The 16,718-nt window shown below is 47.8% G+C and overlaps 1 protein-coding gene across 5 annotated transcripts in view; it reads right to left on the reverse strand.

Moving 5' to 3' along the window:
- Window positions 1-16,718, reverse strand: part of ASAP2 (ArfGAP with SH3 domain, ankyrin repeat and PH domain 2) — a 198,738-nt gene that overhangs the window by 84,277 nt on the left and 97,743 nt on the right. For 4 of the 5 annotated variants that reach the window (XM_024242392.3, XM_024242394.2, XM_063713487.1 and 1 more), the window contains exons 4-5: window positions 2,922-2,996; window positions 1,185-1,234 (exon numbers count right to left, since the gene is read on the reverse strand). In XM_024242392.3, the coding sequence (XP_024098160.1) occupies window positions 1,185-1,234; window positions 2,922-2,996 (125 nt within the window). The remainder of the gene's footprint in view (window positions 1-1,184; window positions 1,235-2,921; window positions 2,997-16,718) is intronic. The other variant, XM_063713485.1, reaches the window with a different exon arrangement.

The following is a 16,718-nucleotide window of genomic DNA, read 5'->3' on the forward strand; positions in this document are numbered from 1 at the left end:
ATTTCACCCAACTGGCACACAGATAAAGGATGCTGACGGACCAGGGATCCTGGGTGGGGGCCTCCCTGGGCTGAATGGACCTGCAGGGTTCTCTAGTCAACACTCTGCCTGTGCTTTTGAATGAATGTACACCATCAACGAAACTCCAGAACTCGGGGCCAAGCAACCTCGGGTATGGAAATGTAAGATTCCCATGGATAGAAGGAGTATCAAAGGTGTGGGGCTCACTGATTTGAGCTTTGTGATCCTTCACCACTGGAAAGATATCCTGAGCTAGTTTTTTTTTTTTTTTTTAAACCAACAATCTAATGAAATACTTGTACTTAGATTTGAAATGACTTCCTCATAACACCTTTTACTTTAACAGATAGCTTCATATGAAAGTTTCTATTTCCAATCAGAGCACTCAACATTACCCAAGGCACAGAGATTACAAAGTAAACACCACATTTCATATCTTTCCAGTATTTAAAATAATTGAAGCCATTATTCCCCCCACAATTACTTGCTTGATCAATTCCCTGTAGCTCGACTCTCTCTACTCTAGGGATGAGAAACTGTGATTGGGGAAGTTACAACTGCCTGAAGTCAACCAACAGAGTCTTGTCTATTGGTTGACTTCAGGTCAGGAAACCAATTCTACTTCTTGTAGAAACCGTAGTTCACATCCAAGAATCAATTCTCCATTCTTCAGGTTATTTTTTGGCAGATGAATCTGAAGGAAACAGGTATTGAACCCTCCTTCTAAAACCAAGGGAACTGGTATTTCAGAGAAACACAGATACAAAGCTAAGTAGTTTTCACAAATCCCCAGAAAGATGAAGTCTGAAAACTGCCCTGCTATCAAAAACGGTAACGGAATGGACGAAGTGTTTAAAAACAAAAACAGAAAGAAACACATCCTGAAAGAAATTGGTCTTAACTTCCCTCAATGAACTTTCCTGAAAATAACATCCTATAACCACTATGACATCTTAGACAAAGAAACAGGGGAAAACAGATTAAAAGAAGAAGATAGCATCACCAAACACATCTGTCATCAAAACGAACCACAGCAACATGGTTGATAAAAATTCTTTTCTGGATTAAGGTTTATTTAGACAATCCCTTTAAGCAATAAGAGGTTGGTTTAAATTTGAAATCTCAAATTACCTATACGTAATTTTAAAAACGAGAACACTCACATTTTTGTTTCATAGTCCTTCCAAGCTTTATCAAAAGGCTTTTTCAGATCCTGTAAACAAAGAATAATAAATTAGGCAAGACTAATCATTCACTTCTGTGCAAGATAAACTTACTTATCCCTGTACTAGCCCTGAAAGGAGCATTAATTTCTGCAATAAATGACGTATGTAATCCCATGAAAAATAAAGAACCAAGAGTACATGCTTTTAAGTAGACTAGCGGTGGCATTTCCTTTCTTTCTCTTAAAATAATACAGAATATACTAAATGTACACAAAAGCAAGGTGCTGCCACCCAGTTACGACACTCCTGGGCCACCTTGTGTCACCTGTGCCCTACTCCCTGCCCTGTGCCTAATCTGAAAGTAAACCCTGAAAGACAACCTTTAATTTGCAAATATTTCAGGATGTCTCTCTAAAAGAAAGGAACTCTAATTGATAGATGAATCTCATCACATCTGACCCTGCTTTAAGCCCAATAACAGGAACAGAAAGGCCGCCACATCCTCCTGGGGTCTCCTACTGCTCTTCCGTGTGCAATTCAGGACTTCATACACTCTGGTAAAGCCTGCCTCAAAAACTACTGAGCCACTGGAAATTCTATTGAATGGTCCCCACCTATTTATGATCCCTTCAAAGGGGTTCTTCAGGGAGACAGAAATCTTTTTGTTGTTGTTGTAGACTACTTTTTGGCTTTTCAATGGCCTCAGGTAAGGCCCAAGTGCCACAGCCTGGCATACAAGTCCCTGCATGAACTGGCTCCTCCCGCGCCCTGGCAGCCTGACATGCAGCACTGAGCCTGCTCCCTGTGCGCACCTGCGCCTTTCCTCTGCCTGGGATGCCTTCCCGCCCGTGAGTTGGGCTAACTCCGCTGACCTGTTCTCCAAGCCCCTGAAGGCTCGATGGGGAATGTGTCTGAACAGCTCTCTCTGGGCATACTCTGTGAAGGAGACCCTGAGAGGCCTCTGTAGAGGTCCTGGAGATGGGTCAGACCGGGTTTCCAGTCACCCCCGATGGGACCCAGGAATCATGTGCAGATCCAAAGAATTTGAGTCTCCCGAGAAGACAGCCACAATCACGTCCCTTTCGTGGTGCACGTCTGTCAGGGCTGGCGATGCGCAGGAGCAGCGTGCTGCCCAGCAAACGCCCCTCTAGCCCTGTCCACTGCCCCCAAAACAGCTCCTGGCCTGCGTGCTCATGAGCAAACGCCCCTCCAGCCCCATCTGCTGCCCCCTTAAACAGCTCCTGGCCTGCGTGCTTATGGTGGCTAGGCATGTCCTAAACAGCCAACATCCTCTGAAGGACACAGAGACAAAGTCGGCTTATGCCTGACAACTGCGACCTTCCCAGCAGGAAAATACACCCTTGCTAGGATCCTTTCCCAGTGGTAAGTGGGCAACGTGCCAGCTAGAAAGCCCGACTTCTCCCACAGGTTTCCCTGCTCCCTGGAGAGACCGAAACTCTTTACTGTTTCCAAAATAGCAGTTTTCTTTCCCTTCCCAGTCTCCTCCCCTCACCAAGTTTGTTGTGCCAATAGGACGGCCAGAAAGGCCAGAAGTCACCACCTTTTTGGCTGAAAGGTGGTCCCAAGATGGCAAATCAGTGGAAGCTGAGATAAAAGAGCCATCCTGTCGTCCCAATGAGAACGTATTGGCGTGGCTGCTGTCCAGCAGGCCAAGCTACTGTGACTCTACATGGTCTAAAAGCTGCCCCCAGTGTCACAGTGTCAATGTCATACCCCTTTCACTCCTTTCAGGTCCCCCTTCAGCAAACTGTCCAAAGGGAAGGAGATTATGTTGTTCATATTCTGAATCTAAAAAACAAAAACAAAAGGAGATTCTTATTCAGCTTCCTTGTGAATCTAAAGTAAGGACAGCAAGGACATTAGAGAGAACATTTGATAATTATTCACCTCCACCTAAAACCTGGCTGATGCATGTACTGTGCCTTATTCAGTCATACATTCTTTGTAACAATTTCATCTTACAAATGAATAGAGGACTAATGAAAAGTCTAGGTCTGTATATTTTTCACAGTAACAATCTTATATTGTTATGCTATAAAGTTTGTAAAGAGACAATCATTGCAGTGAAGAAAAAATATTTCAAAACATTCAATGACAGAATTACGTCCAAAGCCCGGAATAAAAGGAAACCCCCAATTCTGACTCTCAATCACGGCTCCACCCATAAGCTGGGCTGTACTGGGGTTGGTGCTCTGGACCCCAGGCCCCAGTCTCCACAGCAAGCTCCAAGCAGGGGAAACAAAGGCAGAGTCTTCTGTCTGCTGCAAAGGCACAAGAGCGAATGCTGGGTACGAATGAGAAAGGACATGTGTGTGTGTTGGGGACAGAGTGTGTGTCAATGAGTGTGTACGACTGAGTGAGGGTGTGTGTGGGTGTGTAAGGGTGTAAGTGACTGTGCTTGAGTATAAGAGTGAAGGCACATGAGGGTGTATGTGAGTGAATGTGGGTATGAGTGATCGTGTAGGTGTGTGAGGGAGTACGTTAAGTGACTGAGGGTGTGATTGTGTGAGGATGTGATTGTGTGAGTGTGGATGTGAGTGTGTGAATGTAATTGTGTATGGGTGTATGGGTGTGTGAAGGTGTGATTGTGTAAGGATGTAAGTGATTATGTGTGGATATGAGTGTGTGAATGTGATTGTGGATGTGAGTGTGTGGGTGTGTGAGGGTGTCAGGGTATGACTGTGGATGTGATTGTGTGAGTGTGTGAGTGTGTGAATGTGTGTATGGGTGTGTGTGGGTGTGATTGAGGATGTGAGTGATTGTGGATGTGAGTGCGTGAATGTGATTGTGTATGGGTGTGTGGGTGTGTGAGAGTGTGATTGTGGATGTGACAGATTGTGTGTGTGGATGCGAGTGTGGGGATGTGATTGTGGGGGTGTAAGTGGGTGTGTAAGGGTGTAAGTGACTGTGTGCTTGAGTATGAGTGAATGAATGCACATGACTGAGGGTGTGTGAGTGAACATATGTGTAGGTGTGTGAGGGAGCATGTGAGTGTGTGTTTGAGGGTGTGAGTGTGTGTGTGGATGTGAGTTGGGGGTGAATGTGAATGTGATTGTGTGAGGGTGTGTGTGATTGAAGATGTGATTGTGTGAGTGTGGATGTGGGGGGTGTGATTGTGAGGGTGTGAGTGAGGGTGTGGATATGAGTGATTATGTGTGATGCACGGGGTGTGTATGAGTGTGGTTGTGAGAGTGTGATTGTGTGAGTGTGGATGTGAGTGGATGTGATTGCGTGGGGTGTGTGTTGTGTACGGTTGTGAGAGTGAGTGTGGATGTGAGTGGGTGTGATTGAGTGGGGTGTGTGTGTGGTTGTGAGAGTGTCTGTGAGTGTGGATGTGAGTGATTGCGTGGGGTATGAGTGTGGTTGTGTGTGTGAGTGTGGATGTGTTTTGTGTGATTGTGCAGGGTGTGTGGTTGTATGTATCGAGTGTGGATGTGAGTGGGAGTGATTGCATGTTGTGTGAGTGCGGTTGCGAGAGTGTATAAGGGTGGATATGAGAGGATGTGATTGTGTGGGGGGGGTGTGAATGTGAGGGTGTGAGAGTGAGGGTGTGATTGTGAGGGGGTGTGTGATTGTGGGGGGGCGGTGTGGGTGAGTGTGTGAGGGTGTGTGTTGGGGGGGTGTTGCTAGGGAAACGAGATAAAAGGGAACAAGAAGGCCAAGAACCTTGGTGCCCCCATTCTTCCTCCCTGAAGCAAGAAGGCAGGAGAGTGGGGACACACACTGTCCGCATGGATTAAATTGGGTGGAATGGAAGCCTCCTAACCAACAGGCACACGAGGAGCAAGCAAGTCTCCGTGACAGCAGTTCAAATGCGAGTCAATTCAAGATGCGAAGCTTCAGTCAGGAAGAGCCTTCAGGTACAGACCCAGAGCCCTGAGCCTGAAAAGATTCCCTCTCTCAAGTGGAAAACGAACTCGAAACCCACTTTCGCACTTCCCGGGCTTGGACCACTCCCCTGAATCAACCCAAGGGCCAGTTCCAACTGCTGGGCCCCTGGGGCTTCTGTGACACTCTGGGCTCCTAGATTACAGGCCCAAAGAAGGAGAAGGACAAGGGGAGGGACTTGGGACCTTATGTATTCATTCATACCATCCTTATGTATTCATTCATACCATCAAGCAAAGGAAAGTTTTATTTTTAGTATAATTATCTTAAATAGGAAGATAAATATACTAAAAATAAAACTGATTTCTATACACCATTCAGTGTACTAATTTTTTTTTTTTTTTTTTGAAACAAGGTCTCACTGTGTCGCCCAGGTTGGAGGGCACTTCAGCCTCAACTTCTTGAGCTCAGGCGATCCTCCCACCTTAGCCTCCTGAGTAGCTGGGACTATAGGCACGGGCCACCATGCTTAGCTAATTTTCTTTTTGTAGTTTTTGTAGACAGGGTTTCACTGTGTTGCTCAGGCTAGTCTTGAACTCCTAGACTTAAGCGATCTGCCCTCCTCGGCCTCCCAAAGTGCTGGGATTACAGGCATGAGCCACCACGCCTGGCCTAAATTTTCCATTAGAAACAGAAATGTACTTGGAAAACGCTGGTAAAGTGTATAATAACGTCTGCATCCACAGCCAATTCTGCCAAATAAATGATCAATTAATGACTATCATTTCAGAAATAATCTTTTTGGGGAACTTTTGCCCTAGGATTAAACAACTCAACATTTCTCATGTACCTGGCCTTCCTCCATGGTACAATGTCATCAGCTATGTCTTGCTAAGATCAGCCTTAAGCATTAAATTTTTAAATGCTGAAAAGCGCAGTTTAAGACGAGGTCTTAGGGACGACTGGAAGGAATAAGGACAAACAGAAGGCCATGCTGATGAGTAACCTACAACAGCAAGCACGCCTAGATTTCCACTGTCATTGTCAGCCTTGGCAGCCAGACAGGTGAGTGAGGAATGCAACTCCCGTCACAGTTCCCGCCTCCAGGGCCACATTTCCCTCTACTTGCAAGGACACTTGCAGGCAGCTCCAAGTACCCAAGTATGCAGCCAGCTCTGCTTCCTCCAATGCTCTTCCTTCCTACAAAGCCCTCCCTCCCACCCTCCTCACTTGCTCGACACCCAAGAGTCATCTCTGACCCCACTGCTGCCACCCAGCCGAGCGGCATGCTTCTCAACAAATTCCAGGTCTTAACCCCACATACACAGACCCGTCCTCCAACATTCCCTCCATGCCATTCTCACGTCCACTGCCTCGGCTGGGCCTCACTGCTCCTTCTCGGAACTAAGGCTATGGCTTCCCCTGCTCCCTGCCACCGCTTCCTAGTCTCTGCCTGCCCCAATCCCTCCTTCGGGGCTATGGCAGGCTTGTCTGGGGCTGTGTCCCTAATAAAAACTAAACTACTTATTCCTGCATTTCGCACTCTCCACAATCCATCCTTATTTACCATGTTTCATCTTTGTATTTCTCCAAACTGAACTCTCTCCTTCCCTGATTCTATGCACGTGCTCAATTTGTTCTATTCGACGGAAACATCTTCCCTATCCCTGCTGTTCAAAGCCTTCCCATCCATCAGGAGTTACTCAAATGCCACCTTCTCCACTAAGCAACCCCAGCAGAATGTGATCCCCTCCCTCCCCCAAATCCTCCAATATTTTCTATTTTTTGTTTTGAGATGGAGTCTCACCCAGGCTGGAGTGCAGCGGCGTGATCTCGGCTCACTGCAACCTCTGCTTCCCAGGTTCAAGTGTTCCTCCCGCCTCAGCCTCCCGAGTTGCTGGGATTACAAGCACCCACAACCATGCCTGGCTTTTTGTATTTTTAGTAGAGACGGAGTTTCACCATGTTGGTCAGGCTGGTCTCAAACTCCTGACCTCAGGTGATCCACCTGCCTCGGCCTCCCAAAGAGCTGGGATTACAGGTATGAGCCACTGCACCCAGCCCCTTTTCTAAATGTTTTAAGGCACTTGGCAGGCTCTTCTCTGTGTTCATCTTAGTGATCTCACACCCTAAGTTCTAAAGGGTAGCATCCACCTTTATTATATTTTATGTTTCCCAGAGCTTTTAGCATGGGGCTTGGCCTAGAATAGAGGCTTGAAAAATATTGATGGGAGAAATCAGTATAATGAAATATTTTTCTGAGCATCAAATACATGAAAGACAGAGTCTACAGGGGCTTCAGATAAAATGTTAGTTCTATTAACACCTTAAACCAAACATAATATAGCAAATGCATGTATGAATTCATTCATTCAAGTGATTTATTGAGCACCTATTTTGCAGACAGCAACAGTAGGTAAATTTACAAAGGAGGCTGAGTGTGGTGGCTCATGCCTGTAATTCCAGCACTTTGGGAGGCCGAGGCAGGCAGATCACCTGAGGTCAGGAGTTCGAGACAAGCCTGACCAACACGGCAAAACCCCATCTCTATTAAAAATACAAAAATGAGCCAGGCGAGGTGGCGCATGCCTGTAATCCTAGCTACTCAGGAGGCTGAGGCAGGAGAATCACTTGAACCCAGGAGGCGGAGGTTGCAGTGAGCCGAGATGACATCACTGCACTCCAGCCTACGCAACAGAGCAAGACTTTTGTCTCAAAAATAAAATAAAATAAATTTACAAAGGTAAATGAAACACGATGCCTGCCCTTTCAGAGGAAGAATTATGTACATACACGCCAAGAATGTAAAATTCTAAGAATACCACATAGTAGCATATTTTACACTGCACAGATAACAATGGCTCCTCATTGATGAAAGGTGAGAAAACAGTGACTTAGGTTTTAGGTGGTCAGGCCTGCTGGCTTGGGCTTGGGAAGAAGGAAAGGTAACTGTCCCAGTTACTGACCCCTGAGATGCTCACTGCCCACTCATCTACACGATCATACAAAACCACGATCAGAGTCACCGGCACAGGTCAATTTGGTCCTGAATCCTGCCTGGCTGGGAGCCAATGCCATGCAATCTAGAACAAGGCACGTGCAAGAAAGAAGGCAGCCTACGGGGAGGATTAGAGTCGCTGGCGGGCGGCTGGTGGGGGGAGCCTGAGCCAAAGGCACCAGAACCATCCAGTGATAAGGCGGGTTGGGGGGGAAGAAAGTTAAAGTGCCCACCACAAGTTAAAATTCATATTTCTAAAGAGAATCTTAGGTTTTTTATGAAGGGAGAGTATACACATGAATGTACACATGAGTGAGTGGGAAAAACAAGATTCTCTGCAGCAGAGAAAAAGAAATTCATCACAATTTGGTTTATCCATCTATTTTGAGATTATTCATTATTTAATTCCAATAGGAACTTAGGTACTGTTAATAATAGATTAGGGTGAGAAGCGGTCAACTATGCTTTGGGACCTACAGCAAAAACATTCAAGTGGAGAAGAGTGAACACTCCACGGACATGCAGACCCACTTGGTCGGCTTGCTTTCGTTCTTCGTTCATTTCAGCAGTGAGTGTGACCTCTGGATGCTGGGGACAGGGCCCACAGCCTAGTGGGCAATGAGACACTCAACAATCAATTACAGCTTTTTTTTATTTTTTAAGACACAATTTCACTCTGTTGCCCAGGCGGGTGTGCAGTGGCATGATCTTGGCTCCCTGCAACCTCCACCTCCCAGGTTCAAGTGATTGCCCTGCCTCAGCCTCCCAGGTAGCTGGGATTACAGGCACACACCACCATGCCATGCCCGGCTAATTTTTGTATTATTAGTAGAGACGGGGTTTCACCATGTTGGCCAGGCTGCAAGGACAGCTCTGATGACCACGGTAAAGGAGCCACATGTGGCCGCAGTGGTGGCAGGAGAGGGGGGTGTACGGATGAGTTAGGAAACAAAAACAAGCTAGTGAGGACCTCAGTCCTCAGACAGCCTCTCCCCGCGGGTGAAGAGGGGAGACACGCCACACGTTTAGGTAAGTAAACTACCAAGTGGAAACTCTGAGAGCCAGGAATGAGACACCATGGAACTTCAAGGAAAACATATTATTTCTAGCCTAGATATCAGAGGAGCCAGGAATGAGACATCATGGAACTTCCATGAAGAGAACATTATTTCTAGCCTGGATACCAGGGAAATCTCTGTTAAGCAGTGGATGTGAGACAGACCTTCAAAAGATGGGCATTGTGAGGTGAGTGCAGGGGTAGGTTGGGCAAAAGGAACGGCGTGGAGGGTGGTCGCGGTGCTGGTGTGGACCCTGCCAGCCGTGGCAGTCAAGGAGATAGCAGAAGGCAGCAGCTGGAGAGAGAGAAGCCTGGTGCCAGGTCAATGAGGGGGATTCTGGCTTCATTCACAGTTTTTCTCTTTGGAATTATTCAAATTATCCAAAATAGGAAACTATTACTTTTCTAATCAGAAAATAAATTATTATAATAGAGACAGAAAAGTAGATCAGTGGTTGCCTGGAGCAGAGGGGAAGATGGGATTAACTGTAAAAGAACGTGAGGGCCCTTAAGGGGAGAAGAAAATGTCCTAAAACAGATTTGAGGTGATGGTTGCACCACTTGGTAAAGTTATTGGAAATCACTGATGTGTACACTTGAAATGGGTGATTTTTATAATATGTAAAATATGCTTCAACAAAGGTGTTTACTTTTTAAAGAAAATCTCACAAATATAAATAGAATCCCCATCAATGGCTTCACTAATAAAGCTTCCGGACTCCTGGACATCAGCCTGCTTGCCTCTGCCTTTCCATGCTTGGTGTATGCAACCCACACAGCACACACGCCTTGTGGCTCAGGGAGAATTTCCCAGGACATGGCCACTCTGGTCTCTCTCTGGGCCAGAGAACAAGTGCGTGGGAGCCAGACGCCCTCCTCGGCAGGTGTGCCCTGCAGCCTGAGTGGCGGGCAGGCTCTGGGCTTCCTCCGTGTGTCCGGCAGCCTCAGGCCCGCAGCCGAACGAGCCATCCTTGAGTTCTGGCTGAGAGAGACGAAAACCACAGCCAGAAGATGATTACACATCCCTTGTGCTCAGGCAGCTCCCGTCTCAATTTAAGAGTAATGACATTTTCATGCTCTATGGGAAGAATTACATTATCCCTGGGTAACCCAACCAGAATATTTTCCTTAGCACCAAGAAAACACAGGGCTTTCTCTTATGTTCTGACTCACTTTTAACAAATATATTATGTAAAATTGCTTTTTAAAACGTCAAGTGCAACCTGAATACAAATTATTAATCTTAATCACTGCTATTAACTTTGGACCAACAAGCAGGCAATCTTCTTTTTTTTTCTTTTCTTTTATTTTGAGACAGTGTCTCTCACCCAGGATGGAGCACAGTGGGGCTCCAGTGATCCTCCCACCTCCGCCTCCCAAGTAGCTGGGACCACAGGCATGAGCCACCATGCCTGGCTAATTTTTTTATTTTTATTTTTTGTAGAGACGGGGTCTCGCCATGTTGCCAACGCTGGTCTCAAACTTCTGGGCTCAAGCAACCTACCCACCTCAGCCTCCCAAAGTGCTGGGACTATAGGCATGAGCCACCACGCCCAGCCCAGGCAATCTTTCAAAATAATAATCCTTCCTTTCCCCACCCCCACTTCCTGTCTTAGCTTTTCCCCCGAGTTCACTTGGATATGTCTGACAAGGTGAGTAAGTAGTCAAAGGTCTGTGATCTCACAAGTAGAAATAAAATGATTCAGTCAGTGGGGCAGGCAGCACACAGAGCTATTAGACATAAAGAACAAAATCATTATGCTAATGTCACAGCTGATGAGCAAACAAAGATAGGCCAGAAGGCACAGACGGGGGGGGGAACAAAGCCAGCCAAACAGCCATCTCTTCACAATGTCCTTCCTAATATTTTTTATTTTGTGGTGGGGGTGGATGGTGGTGGTGGGGATCTTAAAATTCCTTGCCTCTAGCTCTGTCACCTCCTACTTTCCCCCACCCAGCAGTTCACAGGTCACCCTCTCTGTTCTCTGGCCACTGATTAACAGCTGCTGATCCAGCCAAAGTGTGGAAGTACAGCTCCATCCCAGGGAGCTGCAGTGCTGCCTTCTGACTTAGGCAGTGAGTAATTCTACTTTGCCAAATGATCTTGCCCAAAGGGATCCATCTAGAAGCCTGAAGCTAGACAGGATTCTTACATCATAGCTATTTTTAAGGAGCAGCCAAAGGTCACTGGGCAGAATCTTTCCAGCTCTAACCTCACAGGTCTAGAAAATAACAGGTCTTCCCAGGGCTCACCTCCAAAACTCTTAACAGAGTCCAACTCTCTTCGAGGATAATCAGCTTTTCCTTTAAAAAGCCATTTTGTCACCATGTAATATAAAACATGGCCAAAGGATCTTACCTGAGGCTTGCTTGCAACATGTCACTTATTTGAATATGCCCAATTTATGAGAAACTTGAGAGGCAGAAAAGACGCTTTGAGATGTGGGGAGTTTTTAATTCAAGCAAATGCTGCTCAGTCATAGAGTTAAATAGGAAAAAGCATGGCTTCAAAGAAAGCAAACCACCTGTTCACCTTCTGGACAGGCCAGGCAACACCTTGTCTAAGGGTGGGCAGTTGTAGAAAGACCTCACACCTCATTGTATCGATTAAGGGCATTCTTAGCAGAGGCTGCAGCATTAACAAGGATATCCGAGTGTGAAACTGCCTTCCAGTGCTGGAAGCTTCCAGCCACCTCCAGGAGCCGGAGCCCACGGCCTACGACATGTGTGTGAGGCAGGCATTAAAGAGCGGAAAGTGGGCTTTGGACCTGTGATGTCCCACAGGACAGACGATAGCTACATGCCCCTCTTCACGTTTAAATTGATTAAACTTAAATGAAGTTAAAAATTGAGTTCCTCAGTTGCACTAGCCACATTTCAAATGCAATAGTCACATGTGGCTAGAGACTTGTTAGACTCAGTAAGGCTAAGGGAATATACACTATTCCCATCAACGCAAACAGTTCTGTTGGGCACCAACACTTCGGACAAATGGCTTTTGAAAAGTTTTAAGCAGCTTTATTGAAGTGTCATGGACAGACAATAAACCACACACATTTAAAGTATGACTTGATATGCTATGACACATGGATATTCCTATGAAGCTATCACCAAAATTCAGACTGGGAAAGTACCCTCTCACCCCAAGAGGATGTTTTCTTGTGCTCCTTTTGCAACCCCAGCTCCTTACCCCCAAGTCTCTGGCAACCCCTGATATGCTTCTTTGCCATAGAACACTGCATTTTCTGGAATTTTATATACGGTATCTGGAATCATCCAGCATGTACGCCTTTTCATCTGGCTTCCCGCAGAATGATTCTGGGACCGAGCATAATGACTGTGCGATTCATTCCTGTAGTAGCGTGTACCAGTAGTTCACTTCTTTTTCTTGGCCAGCACTGTTCCATCATATGGCTACACTGCCGTCTAGCCAGACACCTGCTGATGGACGTTTGAGTTGTTTTCAGTTTGGGGGATGCTACGGATACCACAAATAAAGATGCCATGATCATTTGTGGGATGAAGACTCTTTCAAATAAGTGTCAGAAAGGCGTTTTTATAAGGTGGCCTTGGAGCAGAGTGCAAAGGAGGCGGGGCAGAGAGCCACGTGAGGACCTGGGGGAAGTGTGCTCTGGGCCAAGGGGACTCTAACACAAAGGTCCTGGGGCAGGAGTATGCCTGGCAGGTTCAAAGGACAGCTCTCTTCTTTCTAAAGGCCGCTTATCTGAAAGAACGGGTATCCAGGCAGAAAGTATTTCTGAGAAGCACAAGGTACTGAGTAAAATGGCCTGAATAAACCACCAGATGACACAGGGCCCTTTAATCCCATTCAACCCTTGCAATTACTCTGAGAAATACGTGCCGTGACCCCCATTTTGCAGGTATGGCAACAGAGGCTTGAGTCATCCACGTTGCCTCCAAATCACACGACTATTAGCAGCAGAGTTGGCTAGAACTGTGAAGCCAGAGCTCTTCCTATCAGCTCACTATTAAAGACAGCTGGACTTAAACTCCTGCTGGCACACGGCAAGATGGTTTACACCTGCCAGGCCAGGCCAGGCCAGGCTAAGCTAAGCTGACGTTGGGCACATGCTGCCATCCTAGGTGCTGTCTCCATCAAAAAGCCCTCCTGTTCCCTTTTACACAGAGCGGCCCGTCAGGTACATACAAGGAAACTCTAAACAGGAAAATCACTGATGTGGTTTGAGTCTGTGTCCCCGCTCAAACCTCATGTCGAATTGTAATCCCCAGTGTTGGAGCTAGGGCCTGGTGGGAGGTGACTCGATCACAGCGGTGAAGTTCTCGTGACTGGTTTAGCACCATGCCCCTTGGTACTGTGTAGCAAGTGAGTTTAAAAGTGTGTGGCACCTCCCGCCTCATTCTTGCCCCTGCCCGCGGCCATTGAAGTGCTGGCTCCCCCTTCACCTTCTGCCACGATTGTAAGTTTCCCAAAGCCTCCCCAGAAGCCGAGCAGAGCAGATGCTGCCATGCTTCCTCTACAGCCTGTGGAACCGTGAGCCAATTAAACATGTTATATATGTGTGTGTTATATATGTGTTATATATATGTTACCCAGTCTCAGATATGTCTTTACAGCAGTGCAAGAACAGACTAATACAATCATCTAGGCCACTTTCGTTTTTGGTGTAAGTGAACAGATCCCCTGGGCCACAGTATTGCCTTGAGGTCTATCATACACACATGCATGCACACGTACACATATGCATGCACACAGACAAGCACACGTATGCACACACTCCTGTCTATGCACTCTCACACAGGGCCCTCCTGAACAGATGTGCCCAGCCCGTCCCCGGCAGCACAGTCCCTGTTTAATTAAAAAGGAGAAGGGGGAGCCCATGCTGATCCTAAGTGTTTAACACAAACTGAAAGATCAAAACCAGCCAGCTGCCAAAAACACATTGGCAACTTTCACACCAGAACAAGGAGGAAAATCGCTGACCTGGTTTCTGCTCTTAATGCCGCTTCTCTGGCAGTCAACAGCTCTGATCTTTCAGGCTCTAAAGTGGAGAGAAAACTGGGCCCTCTACCCCCTTCTCCACTAGAATAAAGGATAAGCTTGGACATGTCAGTCGGCCACCAACAACCGCACTGACACCAGCTGAAGGCCGGTTCTGGGAGCCGGAGGGCAGCGCTGGAGAACCCAGGACTCAGGCACCCGAAACTACTTCTAAAACCGGGTTGAAGGTAAAACATCTGCTGAAGCCATCAACCAGAAATGAAAGTACTTTTTCAAATGTATTACCTCCAAGAACCCACGTTTAGGAAGTAGCTCTGACCTCCGCAGGACCTGGGGCACCCGAAGTCTCCATCTTGCCAAGGGTGAGAGTCGGAAGCACTGGACCCAGGCTGCCCTTGGGACAGTGGTTCTCAGTGCAGCTCCTGACCAGCAAGGCCAGCATGACTAGGAACAGGAAATGCAAAACCCTGGGCCCTATCCCAGACCTGTGGAATCAGAAACTCTCGGGGGAGTCCAACAGGTGTGGTCTAACAAGCCACGCAGGCGATGCTGATGCACCCCAGCTGGAGAGCCACAACCCTGCAGGTGAGGTGTGGAGGCTGGGGCTGCGCATTTCTAACAATTCTGGTGCTGCTGGTGCAGCTGGCCCAGGGGCCACACTTGGAGGACCTCTGCTCCAGGGCAGTGCTGCTCAAGCTTGACTGGCTGCTATTGCCTGGGGCTCCTACACACTAAGATTCTGGCTTTGCAGGCCTGCGGGAGGCTGAATTCTAAGAAGCCCCAGCCGATTCCAGTGATGCTCTGTGGATGCCCGGCCAGGGCCCCTGAGGCACCAATGGTACAAACCCTGCCCACATGCCTTCTAAGCTGGAACCTGGAGTATATGGGCACGGATATGGGGTGCCAGGCTTCAGATTTTAAGCAATGATTACCAAACAGCTGAAAGTTCCCAAAGAAGGAGGAATGCAAACAAGCACATGCTGAATTCTATCAGTTCGCTGACAATTCCCTCAGCGAGCCAGGGGCAGAGGCTTGACTCCTGGCCAGGCTCATCAACCCGAGGACAAAGGGGCACAGGGTCTCCACAGCTCACAGCCCATTTTCCTTCTCATCAACCTTAAGCTTCCAGCTCCTTCCCTGGGGCCCAGAAACAGGCTCAAGCCCCTCTCACCCTAGGAACCCTTCCCACCTGCTTTCCTCTTCCATTATCAGCCTTTCTTAGAACAGTGAACACCTGTGGTCCCTATGCCTCCACCTGCAGCAGCCGCTCTTCTGCCTTTAAGAAAGTCTGGGAAATGTCCCTGAGGCCCCTCGCAGGCACCCAAGCCGACGCGGCTGCTCTTCTGCACCCCTGCTGAGGATGTGGCTCCCCGACCTCCTTCACTCACACCCCCCATTACTACAGCCCTCCCACCCGGTATCTCTATCCCCTACAGCCCCACCAGGCCGTATCTCCACCCCCAGTACTACAACCCTCTACTTGGTATATACACCCTCCTGCAGCGCTCCCACTCCCTCTCTACACCCCTAGAGCCCCTCCACCCCATGTCTACACCCCCACTACGCCAGCCCCTCCACCAATATATACGCCCCTCACAGGCCCTACCCCCATAACCCCACCCCTTACAGCCTCTCTACCTCATATCGATACCCTCCCACAGCCCCTTCATCCCATATCTACCACCCCACTACTACAGCCTCTACACCAATATCTATACCCCACTACTACAGCCCCTCCACCAATATCTGTACTCCAGTATTACAGCCCCTCCACCAATATCTATACCCCACTACTCCAGCCTGTCAATCAATATCTATACGCACTACTCCAGCCTGTCTGCCAATATCTATACCCCACTATTATAGTCCCTCCACCAATATCTACACCTCACTACTCCAGACCCTCCAATATCTATACCTCACTACTCCAGCCCTTCCACCAATATCTATACCCCACTATTACAACCCCCTCCACCAATATCTATACCACACTATTACAGCCCCTCACCAATATCTATACCCCACTATTACAGCCCCTCCACCAATATCTATACCCCACTACTCCAGCTTGTCCACCAATATCTATACCCCACTATTACAGCCCCTCCGCCAATATCTATACCTCACTACTCCAGCCTCTCCACCAATATCTACACCCCACTATTCTAGCCTGTCCACCAATATCTATACCCCACTATTACAACCCTCTCCACCAATATCTATACCCCACTAGTCCAGCCCCTCCACCAATATCTATACCTCACTACTCCAGCCCCTCCACCAATATCTATACCCCACTAGTCCAGCCCCTCCACCAATATCTATACCTCACTACTCCAGCCCCTCCACCAATATCTATAGCCCACTAGTCCAGCCCCTCCACCAATATCTATACCCCACTATTACAGCCCCTCCACCAATATCTATACCTCACTACTACAACCCTTCCACCAATATCTATACTCCACTACTCCAGCCTCTCCACCAATATCTATACCCCCAAGACTACAGCCTCTCCACCCTGTATCTACACCCCCACAGCTACAGCCCTCCCACCTATATACACCCCCCCTACAGCCCTCCCACCTGTATCTATACCCCCCTACAGCCCCTCCACCACATACCTACACCCCCTACAGCCCTTCC

Source organism: Pongo abelii, chromosome 12 (assembly GCF_028885655.2).
Source record: "Pongo abelii isolate AG06213 chromosome 12, NHGRI_mPonAbe1-v2.0_pri, whole genome shotgun sequence".
Classification (NCBI taxonomy): domain Eukaryota; kingdom Metazoa; phylum Chordata; class Mammalia; order Primates; family Hominidae; genus Pongo; species Pongo abelii.